This window comes from Cuculus canorus, chromosome 1, assembly GCF_017976375.1.
Source record: "Cuculus canorus isolate bCucCan1 chromosome 1, bCucCan1.pri, whole genome shotgun sequence".
Taxonomy (NCBI): Eukaryota; Metazoa; Chordata; class Aves; order Cuculiformes; family Cuculidae; genus Cuculus; species Cuculus canorus.
Window position 1 is genome coordinate 67,249,385 of NC_071401.1, and position 19,917 is coordinate 67,269,301.

The window sequence follows — 19,917 nt, forward strand, 5'->3', positions numbered from 1 at the left end:
CATCATACCAGAAGTCATCAACAACATGTCCTCTTGGCTTCCCAAGATCATTATCAATGGAATTTGAAATCTCTGATGAAGAGACGTCTCTTGCACCTACTGAAGGTGAAGAGGAAACTAGGTATGGTTCAGCTCTGGTAGAGCACAGAAGCATTACTAATCACTGGTGGGGGACTGTCAAGCGACTGGCAAGGTAAGTCATGGTCACACTCCTCTGCTGTCTTTGGCAGAAACAGTGGCTACAAAGCCCCTGCCTGGGTTTCCCTCTCTGTCACCTGTGTGCTCTGCAAGGATTTGCTCTATGTGAGCATAGAGCTAAAGGACTCGTTTTTCCTGCAGTGTTTTAGAGAACTGGAAGTTGAGTGAGACACAAAAATAGTTGCAGAATTACTGCCTTAAACCACAACTATGTATTATTTTAATTACTTGTCCTGAGAGGGGTTGTGTTCTTCCTAATGTTTGTCAAACACCTTGAAATGTGACAGTGTCAGAGTAATTGTGTGGTTCCCAGAAGAGGTTTGGCAGCCCTAAATTGCAGAAGTGAGTTTTGCAACTGGAAGTCGGGGAGCAATGCTGGCAGTAAAACAAGAAGTGGAATCAGCAGGATAAACATTTTGGACATTGCTGTCCTAAATAGTTCATCAAAAGACCTAATACTTTAATAAGTTCAGCCAGTCCAAATATAAAAATGCACATTATAATGTTGTTGATAGGAAAAAATCTGTGAAATATTATTGCATAAAACTGTGAGTCAAGACCACTAATGTGTTTTTACAGTGTTGCCTCTTGCTTAATTGTACTTGCTCCTGATAGTGTATTACATCTTCTTATATCTTCATTACTACACAGGCATTAATTTAATCAGAGATAATAAATGGAACCTCTGGAATTAATTACAGGTTGTAACAATTTTGTTACTTTACTAGTGCAGACTGGAAGACAAAAATGTGGGCTCATAAACATTAACTGGCTTTTGCAATCCATTCATTACAGGAGAAAGACGATGAAGATTAAATTATTTGGAAATATAGTTGATAATGCCCAGGCATTTCCACAGCAGTTTTCAGTGTGGAAGACCTCGACTACCTCTGTCATTTCCTTGATCCTTTCAAACCCAAATGCACCTCGTGTTTGAGTCTATTTAACAAATCTAAGCTTAAGAATTGTTTTGCCTATCCCCGAGATCTGATATGTTTGTGAGGTGGGGTCTTTGCAGCATGGTTTTAATGGAAGCACGCTGCCAGGAGCTGGGAGCTGCGTGTGAATTACTGTGATTTCCCTCTGGGCCCTCTTGTTTCTGCCAAATTTGAAGTGGACTTTCTGCAAGTGAGAAGCGAACATGGCCACTTTCCAACAGGACAATGTCTGTGAGGTTGTCTGGCGTGAAAAACCTTGCAGAGGAGCCTTTCAAAACATCTTAAAAAAAATCCCTTCTTGTAGGGGATTTCTTGTAGTGAAGAAAGTCATTAGTTGGACATAGGAGGCAGAGGGCATCTGACTTGGTTGCCTAATCTTTCTGATCACAGAGTTTACAATAGAAAGTAACTCCACCGTATACAAAATGATTCATCTTATACTATTGATGGTTGGACTTGATGACCTTAGAGGTCTTTTCCAACCTTAATGATTCCATGATTCTATTGGCAAAATGCCTCCGGTCCCACAGTACACTATGCAGCACAATAAAAAACTTCCTGGTCAGCAGGGTTTTCTTTGTATTTAATCTAACCATTCCTTTTTGAAAAAAAAAAAAATTCTCTTACTGCTTTTAGTGATTTGCTTTTTAAATACAATAAAACACTTGTAGGCAGCTATTTTGTGCTCCCTTCAGCTGTCACTCTCAGCCAAGGTACACACACATCAGACCCATCCAATCTGAGCTTGCAAGTCAGCTTTAAACACTTAATCACTTCTGTTGTTCTTTTCTTAGACAGTCTCCGCTAGATCTACGTTGTTCAAGCACTGATATACTCTGAAATGAATATGATATATCAAGAATGGTCCCTTCGGACTTCTGTAGAAGAGGACTGTTATCTACCTGGTCTGTGATGTAGATTTGTCTCTACAATGCAGGAAATATAATCCCATGTTACACGGAAAGCCTGGCAGCTTTAGCAGTTTGGGATTTTGGATCTTGAGGGTCCTTACAAGGGTGATCCTTTGCCTGGAGCACTGTTCTGGGGGCTTAAGGCTGCTGCTGGATGCTGACCAAGTGTGTCACCACATCTGGTCCTTAGTTTGGTTTAGGTGGGAGACAAGCTCTTTCAAAATCCAGCCACACATGAATACGGAGAATCTGAAGACATGTGGCTTCAGTTCTTCAGAAAAATCCCTTCCCTGCTGTCAGAGCGCTCAGTGGTTTTCAGGCTGTGGACCTCCACATTGGTGGGTGGCTTCAAGGAGACATGCCACCAGGAAAAGCAAATATATTAATGCCTGCTGACAACAGGTCTACAGGAGGCTGAAGCTGTAGTGGAAAATTTTGGAGGCTGCAGAAAATAAAGGGTTGAAAACAGCAGCTGTTGATTAATATCTATGAGGCTCCCCCGCCCCCCCCAAATATATTTCAGTCATTTTTTTTTCCTAGATATATGCTAGCAGTTTGAATTTCTGATCTTGTATTCACTAATGTGCATTATTTCCTTAGAACCCTACACATTATTTCTTTGAACTTACTGCTGCCTCTAGTATGTCCAAACTTGGAATCACCTGGGAGCTTCATCAATTGTGCCTTACGAATTGAATTAACTCACTGATTAGGACTTTTTCAGGCACTAATAAAGACACAAGGTAAAGACTCAAAATTGGAAACATGGAGATGATTGGACTGTGCACCTGCAGAATGCTAGTCAAATTCCAGCTCATTTGTTGCTATAAGTATAAATAAATTAAGCTCCATTTTTAGGCTCTCATTTAGTGATAAATGCAAATGAATCTCCCTATCGTTTCCTGCCTGAAAGATCACACTGTTTCTTTCCCCCAACCCAGGAGGCACATTTCACCCTGGCTGGTTTTCCTACAATCACAACATGACTAAAGAACTAATCTATTCAAAACACTTAAAGAAATAAAAGTTAGTTTTCAACTAGTTTACTTAATAGAATTCACTACAGGAAGTTGGGTCAGCAGGGGAGCATAGACAACCTGTTTTGATGGCAATCCGCACGTTTATCAGCTTCAACTACACAACTGAAAGCCTCGGAGCCTATCCTAGAACATTGCACATTCCCCTAAGCATGTCCAAGAACCGCCCACCGATGTAGGCTCAGAGGGTTTGATACCCTCTGCAGAGGGCCAGGCAGGCAGGAGGTCCAGACCATGGCAGCTGCCTGTTTACTGCTCAAGGAGGCACCATTAATTTCATGTACACGATGAATCCACCTCCGCCAAGCATCTCAGTGACATCGAGAATAAAAAATATATATGGGTGAAAAAAAATGAAGCCATGTGAACTAAAGGACTAAAGGGCATGCTTAGGGCTGGGAAGGCACTTGGTGACATAAGCAAGAAGGGAAAGCAAAGGTTTCCCTGTGACTGTCTCTGCACCTTGTGCAGTCTGTATCCATTCTCATGGACACTCTGGCATCTCTGCAGTTTATTCCAGCTATGATGGATGCTGTGCTCTAATGTAGGCTGAACGGCAGACTCCCTGCCTTGTGCTATTGAGTACTGAAATCTAGGAAGATACATAGCATCATAAATAATCCGTACAGTCATTTCAGAGCACGTGTTAAGGTTGGCATAAGGCCAGAAACATAATTTTCTTTCCTTTCAAATACATCTTCATTTTTTCTAAAGCTATTTTTCTCAGGCCTAATAACCTTAAGTACCTTGAAGCAATTGAGTAAGATGGTCCTTTTCCAGACTATATCAGGAACGCATAAAAAGTTGTATAACTTCTCACAACACCCTGGGTTTGGTATAAGAATTTACTAGATTCCTGTCCTCCCTGATTTACCTCTCTAGACACCAGCATTATAAAACTATTGCCTCACAAGAATTTCAGAAGATGCTCAGATCATCCAAATCCTGCTCAAATACTGGCTGTGGAAATAGTACATCACTGCAGACCTTCTCCATGAACATAAACCTTTCATTAGCTGTTGCCGGTGGAGTTGGCAGGTAGAGGCTGTGCCATTTGGTGATACGACATTCATGTATGGGGTCTTTTTTCCTTCCTGGTTTTTAGATAATATAGTATAACATAACATAACATAACATATAACATAACATAACATAACATAACATAACATAACATGCATGTTCAGCTTCTTTCTGTAACTGCCTTTTTGACATCAAGGTTATCACCATCTGTTTTGGTGCCGAAGCAGTTGTGTTGATGGCTGTGGCTGCTTGTCTGTCCAAGGTTAGTTCCAGTACAGAAGAGCCAAGGGAAGAGGGTGTATAAACCATCCTCAGCTGTGCTGCAGCCAAGTCCAAGCACCATTCGAAATACCTGGCCTGGCAGCAAGTGACATGGTGGACTCTGAATGGCTTCATGCTTGAAGCGTCCCTGGTGGGTTCACACATGCTGCTGATTTCTACAGGAAAAGAGATCCTTGTGGATTGGGAGCGAGGGTGGTTGTATCCTAAAACTCACGGGTGTTTTGACGGTAAGAACCTCTCTGCCGGCTCTTCAGGATGTCAGGGAACAAAGCACACAATCCCACATTGAAAAAGATGTGTGGTCCTAGTTTTAGTAGATGTGTTTATTACAATACATATATATATATATATGTGTGTGTGTGTGTGTATATATATTACAAAGTGCTCTGTTTCACTCTGTCATCCTGGATCAGTTTTCCTTCTCCTCCACCCCCATTTTCCCTCTCTGAAGCTATTTCTCAGAGGTTCTTTGTTAGTGACCTTCCACCGATTCCATGTGTTGTAAAAGCTGCTTATTTAAAAAGCATGAACGATGCTATTGTGATTGGTTGTTGGGCCAGCTTGGATGGGGATACAAAGCCCGTGACTTTGAAGGAGTACTGTTGGTGGGCTTCAACCAGAAGCATGACTCAAGATGTAACAAATAGAGGCAGGCGTGCATAACACCGGATCCTGAAACCAACTGCTTTACTCTTTTGCTAACTCTTAAGCTCAAAAGCACCTCAAAAAGGTCAGAAATCTGCGTGGTCCTCTTCTCAATTACATCTCAAATCAGTGTGCCTGAAAACCAAGGTTGAATGCAAAAAATGTTTCAAATCCAGTAATAACAAAAATTAAATATCAATTTAAGTTAATTAATATCTGAAAAGGGAAGAAATATTCACCATCTCACCTCACTAAGCATTTAAACTTTCAAGACTTACATTCTTCAGGATTGTTTTGGGGGCAGGGGAAACCTCTGAGCTATTCTTATCCTGAAAGAGCATTTTAAATAACCCCTTCTTACTCTCTCATTAATTTTTAAATATATTGTTATGTGGTTGTCCATCATTCCTCCTTTTAACAGCTTTTATTTTTGTATGAGACAAGTAGCATGCTCACAACGCTTGCCTGCTATTCTACGTATGGAAATGAAATCATTGTTTTACACCAAAGTTGTAAAGCACACAGCTCACACAGTGTTTACTAGATTGCAGCTGAATACAGAATTTTGTCTGCTAAATGTTCCTACTGGCAGCTGGAAAGCGGTCTACATAGTCACCTTCCAAATCCCAATTAATAATTACTGCTGGCTGTGCTAAGTAGTGCACTGCAGCATCCACCCCTCTCAAAGAGCTGGGAAGATCACAACTCCCGTAAGGATAGGTTGAGCTTGGTTAAGAGAAGCTCAGGTCTTTTTCCCTAATCAACACTATTTACTAAGAGGGATCTTTGCCCAAATTATGAGTAGGTGATTTAACCCACAGTGCCGGGCATCTTTAATCCAAATGAAGAGTGTACGTGGTTTAGCTGCCTGCTGCAGCAGCAGTGATACAGAAATTGGTTAATACTTGTTGTTTATTGGAAGCAGAATGTGTCTGAAAGCAAGCACGTTGGTCATGTTTTAATGTGGTGATGAGATGGAGAAAGGCAGAATGTTGTGGTAAATGCTAGCAGGTACACAGGACACACTGAATGCTGGTGTAAAGCAAGAAATAGAGTCTGATTTGGAAAACGATACGGAATAAGTTGAATCAGGATATTAGGAGGTGCAGACGAAGGTTAGAAAATTCGGATGAGTTTTAGAAAGGTGTGAAGTTGATGGTTTGGAAAATGGGAGAAAAACAACAGAAACTGAGAGCAAGCATCTTAGCTTGGTGTTGAATAACCTGGCAGTCTGGGCTAAGGAAAAAGTCAAATACAATGTCAGAGGATTACCAGAGTAAGGTGCTGCAGCAGTCAGCACTTGCGCAGGATCACAAACAATCCCACCGACAGCTCAGCCACATGCGGTGCCTAATAATTACTTCCATGAAAAAAAAAAACCAAACCCAACAACTCCGGAACCTGTAAAATTAAGATTCTGACTTTTCAGTTGAGACACTCGGTTTCAAGCACTGGCATTCAAACATCAAAGCGAGCAGCTGGGCTCAGGCTCGAGAAGCAAACAGGAAAGCAGAGCTCCCGCTGAAGCCAGCGCACCCTTTCCTTCCCGCCGCCCCTAACACGCTGAAGATGTCCTTGCTTTCACAAGGGGGGGTGGACTGAACGACCCGTAAAGGTCTCTTCCAACCCAAAGATCCTCTGAGTGATTCCCCGTCCCCCACCCCGGGAGAGACCGGGATGTGGTGGCGCACAGGCGGGGGGACCTGGAGTCCGATCCAGTCGCTGTAAAAGGGAAAGGCGGGTGCTTTCCCCGTCCACGGCGGGTGTCACCGCGCTGCAGTGGGACACGCCAGGACATCGGGGTGCCGTGGGAACCCCAGTGTGCTGTGTGAGACCCCCTCCAAAAAGGAGAAACAGCCCCCCACTCCTCGCTCCCCGCCCCCCTCCATCCTCAGCGTCCGTGTGCGACCCCCTCGTCTCCGCGGTCACGGAGCGCCACGAAGGGCTTCAGCCGCACAAAAATCCCCGCTGGACGCCCCGGGAAGGACGGCCCCGCGCCCGGGCTCCGCCTTCGGCTCCTCCCCGGCGGCCGGGCCCGCTCGGAGGGAGCCGGAGCCGCGCATCCCGCGGGGGGCGATGTGACCCGGGCAGCCGGGCGCGGGGCGGGGATACGGGGGGAAAGAGAGAAACAGAGAAAGAAGGGGGGAGTCCGAGACGGGGAAAGATGTGGCTGAAGCCCGAGGAGGTGCTGCTGAAAAACGCCCTGAAGCTGTGGGTCACGCAGAAGAGCAGCGGCTACTTCATCCTGCAGCGGCGCCGGGGACACGGGGACGGCGGCGGCCGCTTCACCGGTACCCGGGGGTGCGGGGAGGGAGGGGGGCGCCGAGCCCGGGGATGCTCCTTTCCCCTGCCTGGCTCCTCTCTGCCCCGCGGGACCCGGGCAGCCCGGGGGGACCCCGCGGGAGCAGCCTCTTTGTTCATCCGGGCTCGGTTTGGGGAGCGAGGGGGTGCGGGGCGGGCGAGGGGCGACACCGGCTCCGGTTTCCCCTCCCCCGAGTCGCCTCCGGAGCGGTTTCGTGCCGCTGTAGCCTCGAGCAGCGCTAAACCCCACTCTTTATTTCCCCTCTCTGCGCTCCACGCCGGCTCGCTTCAACGTGACTAAGGGCAAGCCCGGCGGTGCCGCTGGAGTTGCCCGGGCTGGGTGGGGGCCCCCGGAGTGACCCCGCTTCGCCCAGCGCTGCCTGCAGCCCGCGGGGACCCCGGCGGGGACCGGGCGGTGGGAGATGCAGGGATGCCGGGGGGCTGCGCCTGGTACCCGGGATGCGCTTCCCGACCCACCGCGGTGGGCGCTCCCTCCGCTTTACGTGAAGGGACTGCTGTAAATACACGTAGGACTTGTAAGTTTTGGCGTTACAGGGAAAGGGGCTGTTAATTCACATGTCGTGGAAAAGTGGATTCTGACTCATTTTTGTATTAAGTACACTACGGCTTATGTGGCTGGAGTTGAGGCACGTTAAATCCATGTGGCACTCTGGGTACATCTAGTGAAGGATCATAGAATGGTTTGGACTGGAAGAGACCTTAAAGATCATCTAGTTCCAACCTCCCTGCGATGGGCAGGGACACCTCCCACTAGATCAGGCTGCCCAGGATATATATATATATATATCATATATATATATATATATGAAGAACAAGGATCACGCCCTTCCCTCGCTTGCAACAGTACGGGTTTGTGAACAACTACAGCGAGAACGTTGCCTTAGACTGTGTTTACGTTGTAGAGTAAGGGATTTGGGACAAACTTTTGGTTCAGAGGCATCAACAACTGAATCCAAACAAATAACACTTTGGAGAAATAATTAACAGTGCGTTTCTTACTTCAAACCAGAAGAGAGTATTTTGTGCCTTTTAAAAACCAGAATTTTTAACAGCGGTTTGTATATTTGAAAGAAAGGGTATTGTCAGAATTAATATTTTCTAGGCAGTTTAAGAAGCTACATTACCAAGTTTGATATTTATTTTATTAAAACCCTTTGCTCCGGAACCATTGACCCTTTACAGTTGGTAATTCTGCGTCATTGTTTTTTTTTTTTTTTTTAAGTTAGAGCTTGTCCTAGGTGTGGAGTCATAAAGGAGCACAAAACTTAACATGAGATCCTCCAAGCCAGAATTATCAGTATATTGCTAATGAAATGCTAGCTGCGATAAGATTAATGGAAGTTTTGCCATCCAATTAAACAACCTTCTACCCTTGTGTTTTCTCCTGCCCCGCTGTGTGGAAGTCATAGGCCACACTTTTGTGATTGTGACGACGATGTGGATTAATTTTCACAGTTAAAAATAGCTGTTTACAGCTGCTTGATTTAGGTCCAGCACAATCATGAGGTTGAGATCCTCAAATGTTAACTCCTCGGGCCTGAGCTTTCCACAGCAGAAATTTGCAAGCTTAAACCAAGCAAACTGCTTTTCTCTCTGGTTAACTTTCAGGTGAATCATTTTGCTGAATCTACAGTGCACGGGCTTGCACAAATCTCTCTTGGCTGGCGAAGGAAAGCCGCTCCTGCCTCAGACAACTTTTTCAAGGCAGCTGCAAATTCTGACAGTCTCTTAAACCATCTTGGAAATGTTTGTATTTAAAAGGGCTTAGAAATTAGAGTCCTATAAACAAAAAATAAGCATGAGGGAGCATTAAGCATAGCTGCAGTTAAATGCGTAGCCTAATTTTGTTTTTCACAGTTGTTACTTGGGACAAGTGAAGTGGAGATCTGTACTGAGCAACAATAGGTCTTTGCTGGTAACTGCTTTTGGTGCAAAGCCTACCTCCTGATTCTTCCCTTACATGACTGTGGAGACACTTTATTAGTACCCGCCTTTTTTAAAGTGACAGATACAAAGAGTAGTTAAGCATCACCATATTTCAGATTATGGTCTACCAAGCTATAAAGGTATAATGTTAGAAGATTTTGTTTGTTTTCCTGGGGCAGCAAGGCTTAAGTGAGAACAATATCCATACCTGTTTTCTTTTCCCTTTAATAACTCGAGCCCTGGCCAATAGTAGTTAAGTGTGATGGAAGGGTAGTTTCAAAGATTTAAAGGTCCTCTACGGCAGGTGCCATGGTAAAAGCTCCCGTCATAGCTCCTCCAGTGAGAAGGAGGCTGCATATCCTCAGGCTGTGTTAGATCTGTGTGTGGTCAGGAGAACAAAACCCCCAGAAGACTACATTTCATAAATAAAGAGTTCAGATGGGGCAATGAACCACCTGTGGTGTAATTTGCTTTAAGCAGAGTGGATGGGTAGGACGCCTGAGCTGCCCTTGTATGTGGTTCTACAACATGGTATTTGCACTGAACATACGAGAGGCCATCTGTTTTATGGCCCTATTCTCCTATTTATATGACTGTATTTCTAGGACACTTCTCTCTCCTTACCAGGGCATTTTATCCATCATGTAGCAGTAAGTTAGCAGAGCTGGAGGGTATATTTTATGTGGATTTAACTCCTGAAAGATGGACTAGAGAAGATCTCTCACACAAAAGAGCTTTTCTTCTGTGTCTATGTTTCTTTCTTTTAGTACTATGTCTTAGTCAGACTCTGAGCAGATGTTTGTAAGAGGGAAACTATATTTGCTGCTGTGATTTTAATTTGCGTCCTAGGGCAATTACTGGATGCACACTGGGCTGGCAAGCAGGGGGTATGAAATAACGATGGAGGCTGTGTTTAACTCTTCATTACCTGACCAGTGTCACTCTGGTTTCTGTCTTCCTGAGGGATATGCTTTTCAAGTAAATGTTTAACTTGCCACTTTACCTGGATCTCCACTTGGGAATTCTTTTGGAGACTTAGGAAGGAAATTGGTAATGTTTTAGAAATAATTTACAGAAATGGAATTACAGGTTTTTAATTAATTACTAATTTTAAAACTGATTTTAAGTTATAGATTTAAAAAAAAAATATTTAGCTCAGCAATTTCTAGTGGTTCTGGGTTGGTTTTTTTTTTTGCCTAATTGGAGACCTTTTCAGCAGTCCTTACAAAAAGACTTGTGATGTAGCCATGGCTAATAGATCGAAATTGATTTGATTTGTACTTGCTGATATCTTTGGTTCTGAAGTCACATATTAATGATAAGCTTGAGGTGCCATTAGTAGTCAAAAGTACCATCAAATCCCTTATGGTAGAATAATGCAAGATAGTTTAGCATGTAAGTGAATCACTACTTTCCTTTTTATTAGGGGATGTTGAAAGCTTCATTTACCTTCCTGTTTGATTAGATTAGTTTTGTGCGTTTTGACAGCAAGACTGCTTGTTCTATGAGGTGTTTGGAATGATTTCATCACTGGCACTGGACTAAGAATAGGTTTTCCCTCTTCCCAAGTAGCTAGCTTTACAGTTGCTGTTTACACAGTACTTCACATTGCATGCTTTTAGCATGCAAAAACCCACTTAAGATTCTTTTAAATACTTGTGAGTTTTCCCTTTATAAATAGATTAAATAAAGCTTTAAAATGCACTTGTGTGAGGCAGCTTTTTTTCTTGACTTTTTTGAGCTGCAGTGCTTATTTCACTTCATGTTTGAAGTATATCAGTAAAAGATTATGTTTTGTTCCTGTTTTACCTGTATTTTAATTTAGTTATGATATTTCCCTCTACTATTCTTCCAGCCTCCATTATCAGCTCTAGGCACTTCCCAAGCTGGTTGTGGTCTTGCATTGTTTGCAGCTCACGAGGACGAACGTTTTGAAAAGAAATTTAATTTCTCCTTTGGCTCGTATAAGCCTTTAAGATTGACAACTTTAAATATAAAATAATACAGGGGCAAAAGAAGCATCTTCTGCACATGAATCTTTTGAAGGAGTGAAGGGCAAAATGAATAACATATGAAAACTGCACTAATACGGTTTTCAAAACAGCTTGCCTTTTCATCTTAAATTATGTCCAAGATACCAAAACAAGTTACTGATAGAAAAAGGTTGAATCTGAGGTCTAATTAAAAAAAAAAAACCACCAAAAAAACAAACAAGCTTTTATTTTAAATGCTGGAGATCTAGGAGAGGAAGATACCACAGTAATGGTGTTAATAAAGGATATTAGTAGCGCTCACTGTCTGTATTCATGGCTTTGTTTTCTTAAGGAAGAGCTCTTTCTGAAGCGTTGCACAAGGAGAGGGGGAAATCCAAATAGTTTACTGAAAGCTTGGATTCAAGTCAAAATGTTATCTAGCCTTGCCCAGAGCTGGAATTCAGATCAGCAGGTTTCTAACCCCTTTTATCCTTTTTTTTTTTTTTCTCTTTATTTTACTGTAACATTTTTTTATGGAGAATGCATGCTTCTAAGCTCTTTCCCAAGAGAATGGCTTTTCCATCAGAGCGTTCGGCCGGGAGGCATGATCTGGAAGGAGGGACAGGAGCCAGAGGGCCAGGCTCCCACCTTCAAAGCTGGGCACCCTGATTCCTGATTCCCCCATCCTCCTGAACTCTGTGTGCTGCTCTGGCTCCCTCTTCTTGCTTTTCTTGGGTGGGTTTCCTACTCCTAAGGCACAGCAATGCTGGGATGGGTTAAGTGAAACACGTGCTTGTATTGAAATGCTAACGTTCTGTTAAATACTAATATTAAAGTGAAGATGTACCAGTGCATGGAGAAGGACGTGGGGGTTGTCTGCTTAGAGACTGACCACCAGCCTGGTCAACACTGTAATCCAGTGAACAGTTATGATGACATTTTATTTTTGTGTTGCTTTTTATTTTTGTGTTTTCAGTGCCAAATAACGCTGAAAAAGGCAGGAAAATCACGGAATGGTTTGCTAAATGGCACTGAAAAAGGCAGGAAAATCACAGAATGGTTTGAATTGGAAGGGGCCTTCAAAGATCATCTTGTCCAACAACGTGTCGTGGGCAGAGACACCTTCCACCAGATCAGGTTGCTCAAAGCCTCGCCCAGCCTGCCCTTGAACACCCCTAGGGATGGGGCATCCACATCTGGGCAACCTGCCTCACCACCCGCATCTTGAAAAAAACATCTTCCTTGTAAAATGATTGAGCATGTCTGTGGTGGCAGAATTTAAGTGGTGCTAGATCGATCTCCTCAGTGTTATTTATAGCACCAACAAAATATGAGAGAGACTTTTTTTAATATGCCCCAAGTAGTGTCCCGTGTCCATGTCATTTATGGGACAGCAGCAGCAGCTTGTGTGTCCCACCTTCTTGTCTGTTTTCAGGTGGAGAATAGCTTCAAGTATGTTTGCTTGTAACATGAGAATTGAAGCATTTGGCTCTGTGGCCTTCAGGGCTATAAAAATAGGGTGGGCCTAACCCAGGCTGGTGGCAAAGGACTGAGATAAGCAGCTGTGAGAGCCCTGCCACCACAGCGTGCCTGCATGGAGAAATGGCCCATGGGGAAGCAGGGGCCGGGAGAAATAACCGATGGCTCAGGGCTGTGGCACTGTTTCTGCCATCCTGGGAGAGCTGGTGCACAGTTCAGTTCGTGTCTCTTTCCCCAGTGTGGTCTTGAGTCCCTCCCCATGCCGTGGTCGGATGCCAGAGCAAGGTTTCAGCATCACACCTGGGGACAGGGGAGTCACAAAGATCACAGGACACCGACTTCCGCAGTGAAATGTCCAAACTCCCCTCATTTCCCATGTCCAGCTTCTCCAGAGTGCTGGGACTGAGGAATAATGATTAAACAATTTGTTTCAATTCATTTTTACATGCCAGATTAAAAAACAAAACAAAACAACAAAACCCAATTTACATAGTGGCAGTGTTTGGTCTGACAAAGCCCACACTGGAAGTAATGTAAGGGCTTGAATGTTAATATTTCCCTGGCTCATTAAATGTTCGGAGTATTAGGCTTTTACAGTGAAATCTAATGTTGTCTGTGCTTATCTTCAAGTGTGGTGAACGTTTATTGTCACAAAGGAAATACAGTCATCATAACAGCCCTTTGGAGAAGTCCTCCTTCATCCTTTTTCTTACGTACTTGCCTCAATAAGTTCTGCAACTTCCTTGGTGGGGAAGAGTAATAATACTTATTATTACTCTTATATACTTAATACTTATAATAATACTTATAATAATAAAGAGAAATACACTCTTTCATAGGTGCTGTATTGTATCAAAACCTGTTTATACAGTTTTGCAGAATTCAGCAAAGCAAATGTAAAGCCAAGACATTGACCCACTGGCATTAGTGGCCTTGCATGCCGGAGGATGCTCTAACTCAGCAAAAACTTGAATTTTGTGGAGGCCTGTGTGAAAGTAACAACCCGTTAAACATATGAACTTTTAGAGAAATTAGATCAAGAAGGTATGAAAGACGTAGAGACGTCCTCAAACTTTTATGCTGGGGGCCACCACTGGCCAGCAGTAGCTTCGTGCTCACTGTCCTAGGCTGTATCCTACCTCGATGCTTCTTGAAAACTTCTACGCTAGCCTATAATGCCTGCTGCCTGTTGGATGCGCTGGGCTCTCAAGCTGAGCTGCAAGAGGTGAGGATGAACACAGTGGTTGTCCTCAGTGCATTTCAGCTCTGGGTCTTGCCTTGGGTCAGCATTGGGCTTATGGTCAACAGTTAGGGCTTCTGTGGGGTGGAGTGGTTGAGGCCAGGTGGGAGCGAGCTTCATACCCCACACCATCCCTCTTTCAGCAAGGACGTTGCTCCTGGGAAGAGCTGCTGAGATGCCTTGCAGAGCCAGGAGAGCAACCTGATAGCATATTTGGTGCCATCCTGGGAGTGTCCTTTTGGCTGAGGTTGTCCTGGTTTATGTGAAAACTGCCTTTCTGTTGCAATTGGAGCACAGGATTGGTGGAAGATGGGGAACAGGGACATTCACATGTCCCTTCTGGTTCTACCTGGTGGTGGGTTTTTCATTCAGCCAGTTTGCTCACCATCTCTAATGTGGCTAATTGCTGCCTGCCATGGATATTGTGAGACTCTAATTGTTTGCAAATCATTGTGAGATGAAGGAAACTATGTCAAGAAGTATAATTAGGATTCAGGGTATGGAGTGCTTCTCTGCCTCGAAGAGCAGAGATTAATTCTGATTTATTGAGGCTGTTAGTTCAATTTCACTGTCCTAAAAAAAAAAATCCAACTTTATGATTATCTGAATTGTTTGATGTGCTCTTTTCTCCCCATTTGTATGCCTTAACAGCTTAAAGTGCCCCTTGTAGCTCTTGAGTGTCTTCGTGAAACTGTATCTTCTAGGAAGCAGCCTTTCTCTGCTTCCCTGGAAGAGCTTTCTCCTCTTGGGTGAAACATCCATTTTGTCAAACTGCTGCTTTTGCTACCTGGGCTTTGTTTTTATTTCAGCCCTCAGCTTTCTGATGGAGGAGCAGAAGTAATGAGCAGCAGAGAGCTCCCAAGGATGAGTTCAGAGGCATGCTTTATGTGGCTTTGTACTGGGGTGGGACCCTGACGGGGTGCTGGGCTACAGCTGTAATCATAGATCTCTTGATTTGGTGGGTTTGTCTTACTAAAATCATGGAATCATAGAATCATGGAATGGTTTGAGGTGGAAGGGAGATTAAAGATCATCCAGTTCCATCCCCCCTGCCTATTGCAGGGTCACCTTCCAGTGGATCAGGTTGTTTAAAGCCCTGTCCAACCTGGCCTAGAACCACTCCAGGTATGGAGCATCCATGACTTTTCTGGGCAGTCTGTTCCAGTGCCTCACCACCTTCACAGTAAGAAAATCCTTCCTAATATCAAATCTAAATCTCCCCTCTTTCAGCTTAAAATTGTTACCCCTTGTCCTGTCACTGTAGTCACTGATAAAGAGCCCCCACCTAGCATTCCTGTAGCCCCCTTCTAGGTACTGGAAGGCTGCTATAAGTTCTCCCTGGAGCCTGACTGAAAAAACGGGTGAGTATTTAAAAGAGGTCTGTGGCTTGATCCAGGTAAGCATAGCCACCAACTGCACTTCTGCATGGCCCTGCAGAGCAGCCACCAAGCTGTCATTGCAGTCCCTGGATACCATGTGGTGCCACTGCTTTTCAGACCTCCAGAAGTGCCGTGTGGCTGTGGCCGAGAGCAGCCTCAGCTTTGGTGGAGCTGAGCATTGTGGCAGAATTTGCATCCAGGTACTGTGGTGATGGTCCTCTGCCTGTTTCCTTCTAAGGGCTTGATTTGGCAAATGTTCTTAAAGCACACCTTGTTGTCCAGGTGTGCTGCTCTCAGCTGTGATGGAAACCTCTAGTCTTTCTTTTCCGAGTAGACCAAGGAGGTGTAGAAAGGCAGTTTTCTCTCTGCTTCAGACTTCTGCAGCAGTCAGTTTGCTTGTATGGTGGCTAAAGCTGCTTGCCAGGATGCTGGAGATGCAGGTTGGACTCTGTCTTCATGTGGCCCCTTTGGTTTTGGGACAGCAGGTGCAAGCGCTTGGTTTGTGAGCTTCAGGGCTGTGGCACATGGGTGGGAAGAGGTGCCCCTTTGTGCCTTCTGTCCACATTGCTGCTCCCCAGCTTTTAAAAGTGCTGTTAGAAATTCTTACCAGCTAATTGCAGATACCACATGTTATTGCTTCTTTGAACTACACTGTCCTTCACCTCCCACTTTATAATGAATTTATCGGTTTGTGTTAAACAAAAGATCCTGGCTGTGGGGGCCAGGTGTCTTATTTAAAAACAAAATAAAACTATAAGGGTAACATTACTTTGTATTGTGGTACGGCTGGCTTCCTTGTCACTTAGCTTTACATTTAACTGTTCAGGGATTTTTGTTTGTCTGTTTGGTTTGGTTGTTTTTTCCCACCTCCAAAAACAGTAACAGCTTTGGCATTTGGCCTTTATTATTTTTTTTTCTTGAGGATTTTGTTAATTTATTGGACCCAGACTCCTAGGTGATGAGTCCAAGTCTCTCTGTCTTGCAACGTGGATTAGCTGCTGAAGTCACCAACCCATTTATGGGAAGGCATTTGAGTAGTTCTGAAAAATTTCCCTTAAAGACCTTTAAACTATGATGGAAGGAAGCAGAAATCATCTTGCTCTATGTAGGTGGTACCTTAATTCGTGTCGAGTCAGGCATAATTGTTAGTGCTTTGGACTGTCTCTTGCGTATTGTCCCAAAATATGGAAGTAATAGATAGTCTTTCAATTCCTGTTTTTAGTTTGAGTTCAGCTTTAATCACTCTCTGCCCAGTGTGTCTCGGAAGTTTAAAAGATTTTTTGAGATACCAAGTGGATGATTTAACACTGATCCAGGAAGGGAGCATGAATTCTTTAGTTTGAAAGATACAGTATGTTTGATTGAAATTGGTGTTAGATTTACTTATTGTAAACATGTTCCTTTTCCTAGATTAGTTCTGAGCATGGCACAGGATAACTTTTAATTGGATCTTTTATCTTTCTGGGGGCGTATAAGGAACTATGTGTTTAGAGAAGAACAGTGGTGCACTTTAGTTCATTTGAGAACCCGATCGTTATAAAATATCCTTGACTTTTTTTTTTTTCTGGTGAAGAAATTCTCAACAAGTTCATTGTGCATTTTGTCCTGTTTGCATCCAATCTGGTTACAGATTGACCTCTGTAAAAGGGAGACAGTCGTTGCCTGTTGGAGAATTTGAGGTGGTTTCTTGCTAATTTCTATACTTGAGTTTATTTGTAGTTTTGTGTCCATAATACAGGTGTGCATTTGATAAAAATCAATTTACAATTAGGAGTACAGCACTCTTGTTTTACTTTGAGGTATTCCAATTTCCAGTATTGAAGCAATAAAATATGCACAAAAGTAGATGTTTCAGTGAAATAAAAACTACCAAGTAAGGTGTGTGATTTGTAGCGAGTTTGCCAGAGTTATTTCATAGACTTAATTTTGAAAAAAATAAATATAGATGTTCCGTCTACCTAAAATCCATCTTACAGCTAGAGTAATCAGATTTATTGAGGGGAAGCATATAATATAAATAGAAGTATGTCCTTTTCCACCTCTTCTGTCCTCTCCTCCATATTTGTCAGAAACATAAATTACACCTGAAACTTGCATATTAATTTTAGCCTGGGAATATTCTTTCTGCATGGAGAAACTTGTGGCTTTTGAGGGACCTGGGGTGTTCTGTCAGCGATCTTTAGCAGGAGGCTTTGCAAACCTACTTCTGCAGCTTTCCTTAGCGCAGTTGCTGCATAGTTAACTGCTTTCCTGAAATACTCCTCTGTCTTGGGAGGTCAAAAAGCAGATGAGTTGGTGGTGGAGTAACATGCTAAAGGGAAAGAGGTACTCTGGATTTTTAGTTCCTTCCCAAAATCTTGGCACATGTAGAGTAAAAAAAAGACCCAGACACGAAGTGTTGAGAATTTTGAGAAGGAAACCAGTGAGGAAGTTCTGCTCTCTTTCCCCCTCTTCTTCTGTTTCCTTTTAGTTTTTTTACTGTCTTGGAGGTATAAGTGGTTTCGCTGTTGCCGGTGATAGGGAGGAGGTCTGCTACATCCTAACTGAAGGCATGGTTATGCATCAACATGTGAGGCAGAGACCCTTTATATATATAAATTTATAGATACCTGTGAGCCAGAGACCCTTTTATTTTATAAACTGACCCTATTTTGTAAGAGAACCTTCAATGGAGTGATCTGTTAGGACATTTTGTTAAGAAGGTGCTTGCTCACAAGCTAGGCATTTTTCAAAGCAACTTTCAAAATCAGTGTACTGTGTAAAATTTCTTGTTTGCTTGTTTGTCCAGGTGTTTTCAGGTTGTTCATTTTTCTGTGCTTCAGTGAGAAGCCTAACACAAGTGTTACAATTCGACGGTTGCTCCGAATGAGTATGGGGCAACTCACATGGGAAAAGATTTCTCTCTAGTTTTAGTAATTCTAATGCTACTTCAGTTTCAGCTAAATTATCATATTAAGCCTGGATGTATTTATTAGTGCTGAATCCTTTTCATGCTCCTGCAAACGCACTGTTAGTAATTCCACCATCCCTTCCCAGTTATTTTTCAGCACTTAAGCAGCAACTTCACCTGTAGCTGAACTGTGGAAGTACTGGTGCTAAACCACAGTCCTGGGGCCCCGCTGAACAAGGTTGTTGCTCTGTGTTTGCCAGGCTTGTTTTCAGCAGTAGTCGCTTGTAACTCCTGTCTAATGTCCCTTCTGGACCAACCCCACCACAAGCCTTCCTTGGCAGAGGACAGTATGGGACCCTGGTCAGCCCCAGTGCTGGCTCCAGGTCATTGAGGTATAGGGTGCAGCGCCCTTGGGAAGCCCTTGGAGGGACTCCTGGTGTGTGGCTGGGGTGCTCAGGCTTTATTCTGGCTTGTGTCCTGATGCCCATGCTCTTTTTTTTTCCTTCTCTTTGATTCTTACTTTTGGCTGCACTTTGTCATCCTTAGTTAATATTTTAGCTATGTTTAATTTAAACGTGGGAGGTGATTTTTTTTGCACAGTTGAAGAAGGAAACTTTGTCTTTTTAATAGTTGGTAAGCAAAATGGAAATTGTAAGCAGAAGTAAACACTGAGAAGAGGAATTGGTGTTTCTGGCCAGCTATTCAGGAACAGAAAAGGGAATTAATTTTGCACAGGCTAAAAAGTAAAACCAAAATTGTACAGCTACTTCTGTGCTTTCATGTGTTTTTTTTCCATAATTTCTGAAAAGTGTTTCACAAATCAGGTATTCAGTAAGCATTCTTTTGGGATTTTGGTAGCACTTAACTGTTAGTTGACTTTTTTCCATTGCTTTAGTGAAATGAAAAAGAAATCTTTCTCCTAGATCTGTCATCAGGGGGAAACATGCACAGCACTTCGTAAGTTTCTTCTTGCTTTTCTTTCTTGTATTGTCTCAAGTCTTGAAGTTTGGAAGTTAAGCCCTACTTTTGTTCCCTGCATCATTTGATTCTATCTTACTGGCTCTAGTCCAGCCATTTGAAAGATGGCACACTGAAATTGGCATTCGCTTTTCTGCAAGCACGCATAATTTGCTACCTTTTATTCCTGGATGATTTTTTTTGTCTTTATCTTGAAGTTGCAGGAGAGCAGTTAGCATTTTATGGTGATACACATAGTATTGGTCTCCAGACTCGGGTCTCCATTCTAAACAGATAGGTATATCTTGACATGTATTTAGCTCAGAAGCAAACTGGTGCCAAATAATATCTGACTATACAGTTTTAAAGCATACTGTGTCCAACTTCTGCTTGGCTTTGAAAGCATCATCAACGGTATGTATGAATGCAAGGAAGAAGTACTTGATGTAATTTTCTCCACCCTTGGATGTTTTTTGATGCTGTTCCATGTGAGGTTCTTACACCTTGTAGACCAGAAAGTGGTTGCATTGCTGCTTTGTTATGCTGTGCTTAAATTAATTAGCCATGGTTTGTTGCCCAACTGAAAAGGCATTTCAAATGAGAAATTTGTAAGTCTCATTTTATTGCTTTCATTGATCACAGAGTCAGAATTCAATTGTAAAACCTGTATGTGGTGTCAAGGGCTGGCAAACCTTTGACAGGCTGAGAATAGTTCCTTTT

The 19,917-nt window shown here is 43.2% G+C and overlaps 1 protein-coding gene across 2 annotated transcripts in view; it reads left to right on the forward strand.

The window, feature by feature from the left end:
* Window positions 1-7,140: 7,140 nt before the first annotated feature.
* TBC1D8 (TBC1 domain family member 8) overlaps window positions 7,141-19,917 on the forward strand; it is a 54,236-nt gene continuing 41,459 nt past the window's right edge. Inside the window, exon 1 of one of the 2 annotated variants that reach the window (XM_054074871.1) lies at window positions 7,141-7,322. In XM_054074871.1, coding sequence (XP_053930846.1) covers window positions 7,196-7,322 — 127 coding nt within the window. In that variant the 5' untranslated portion in view covers window positions 7,141-7,195. The remainder of the gene's footprint in view (window positions 7,323-19,917) is intronic. The other variant, XM_054074877.1, reaches the window with a different exon arrangement.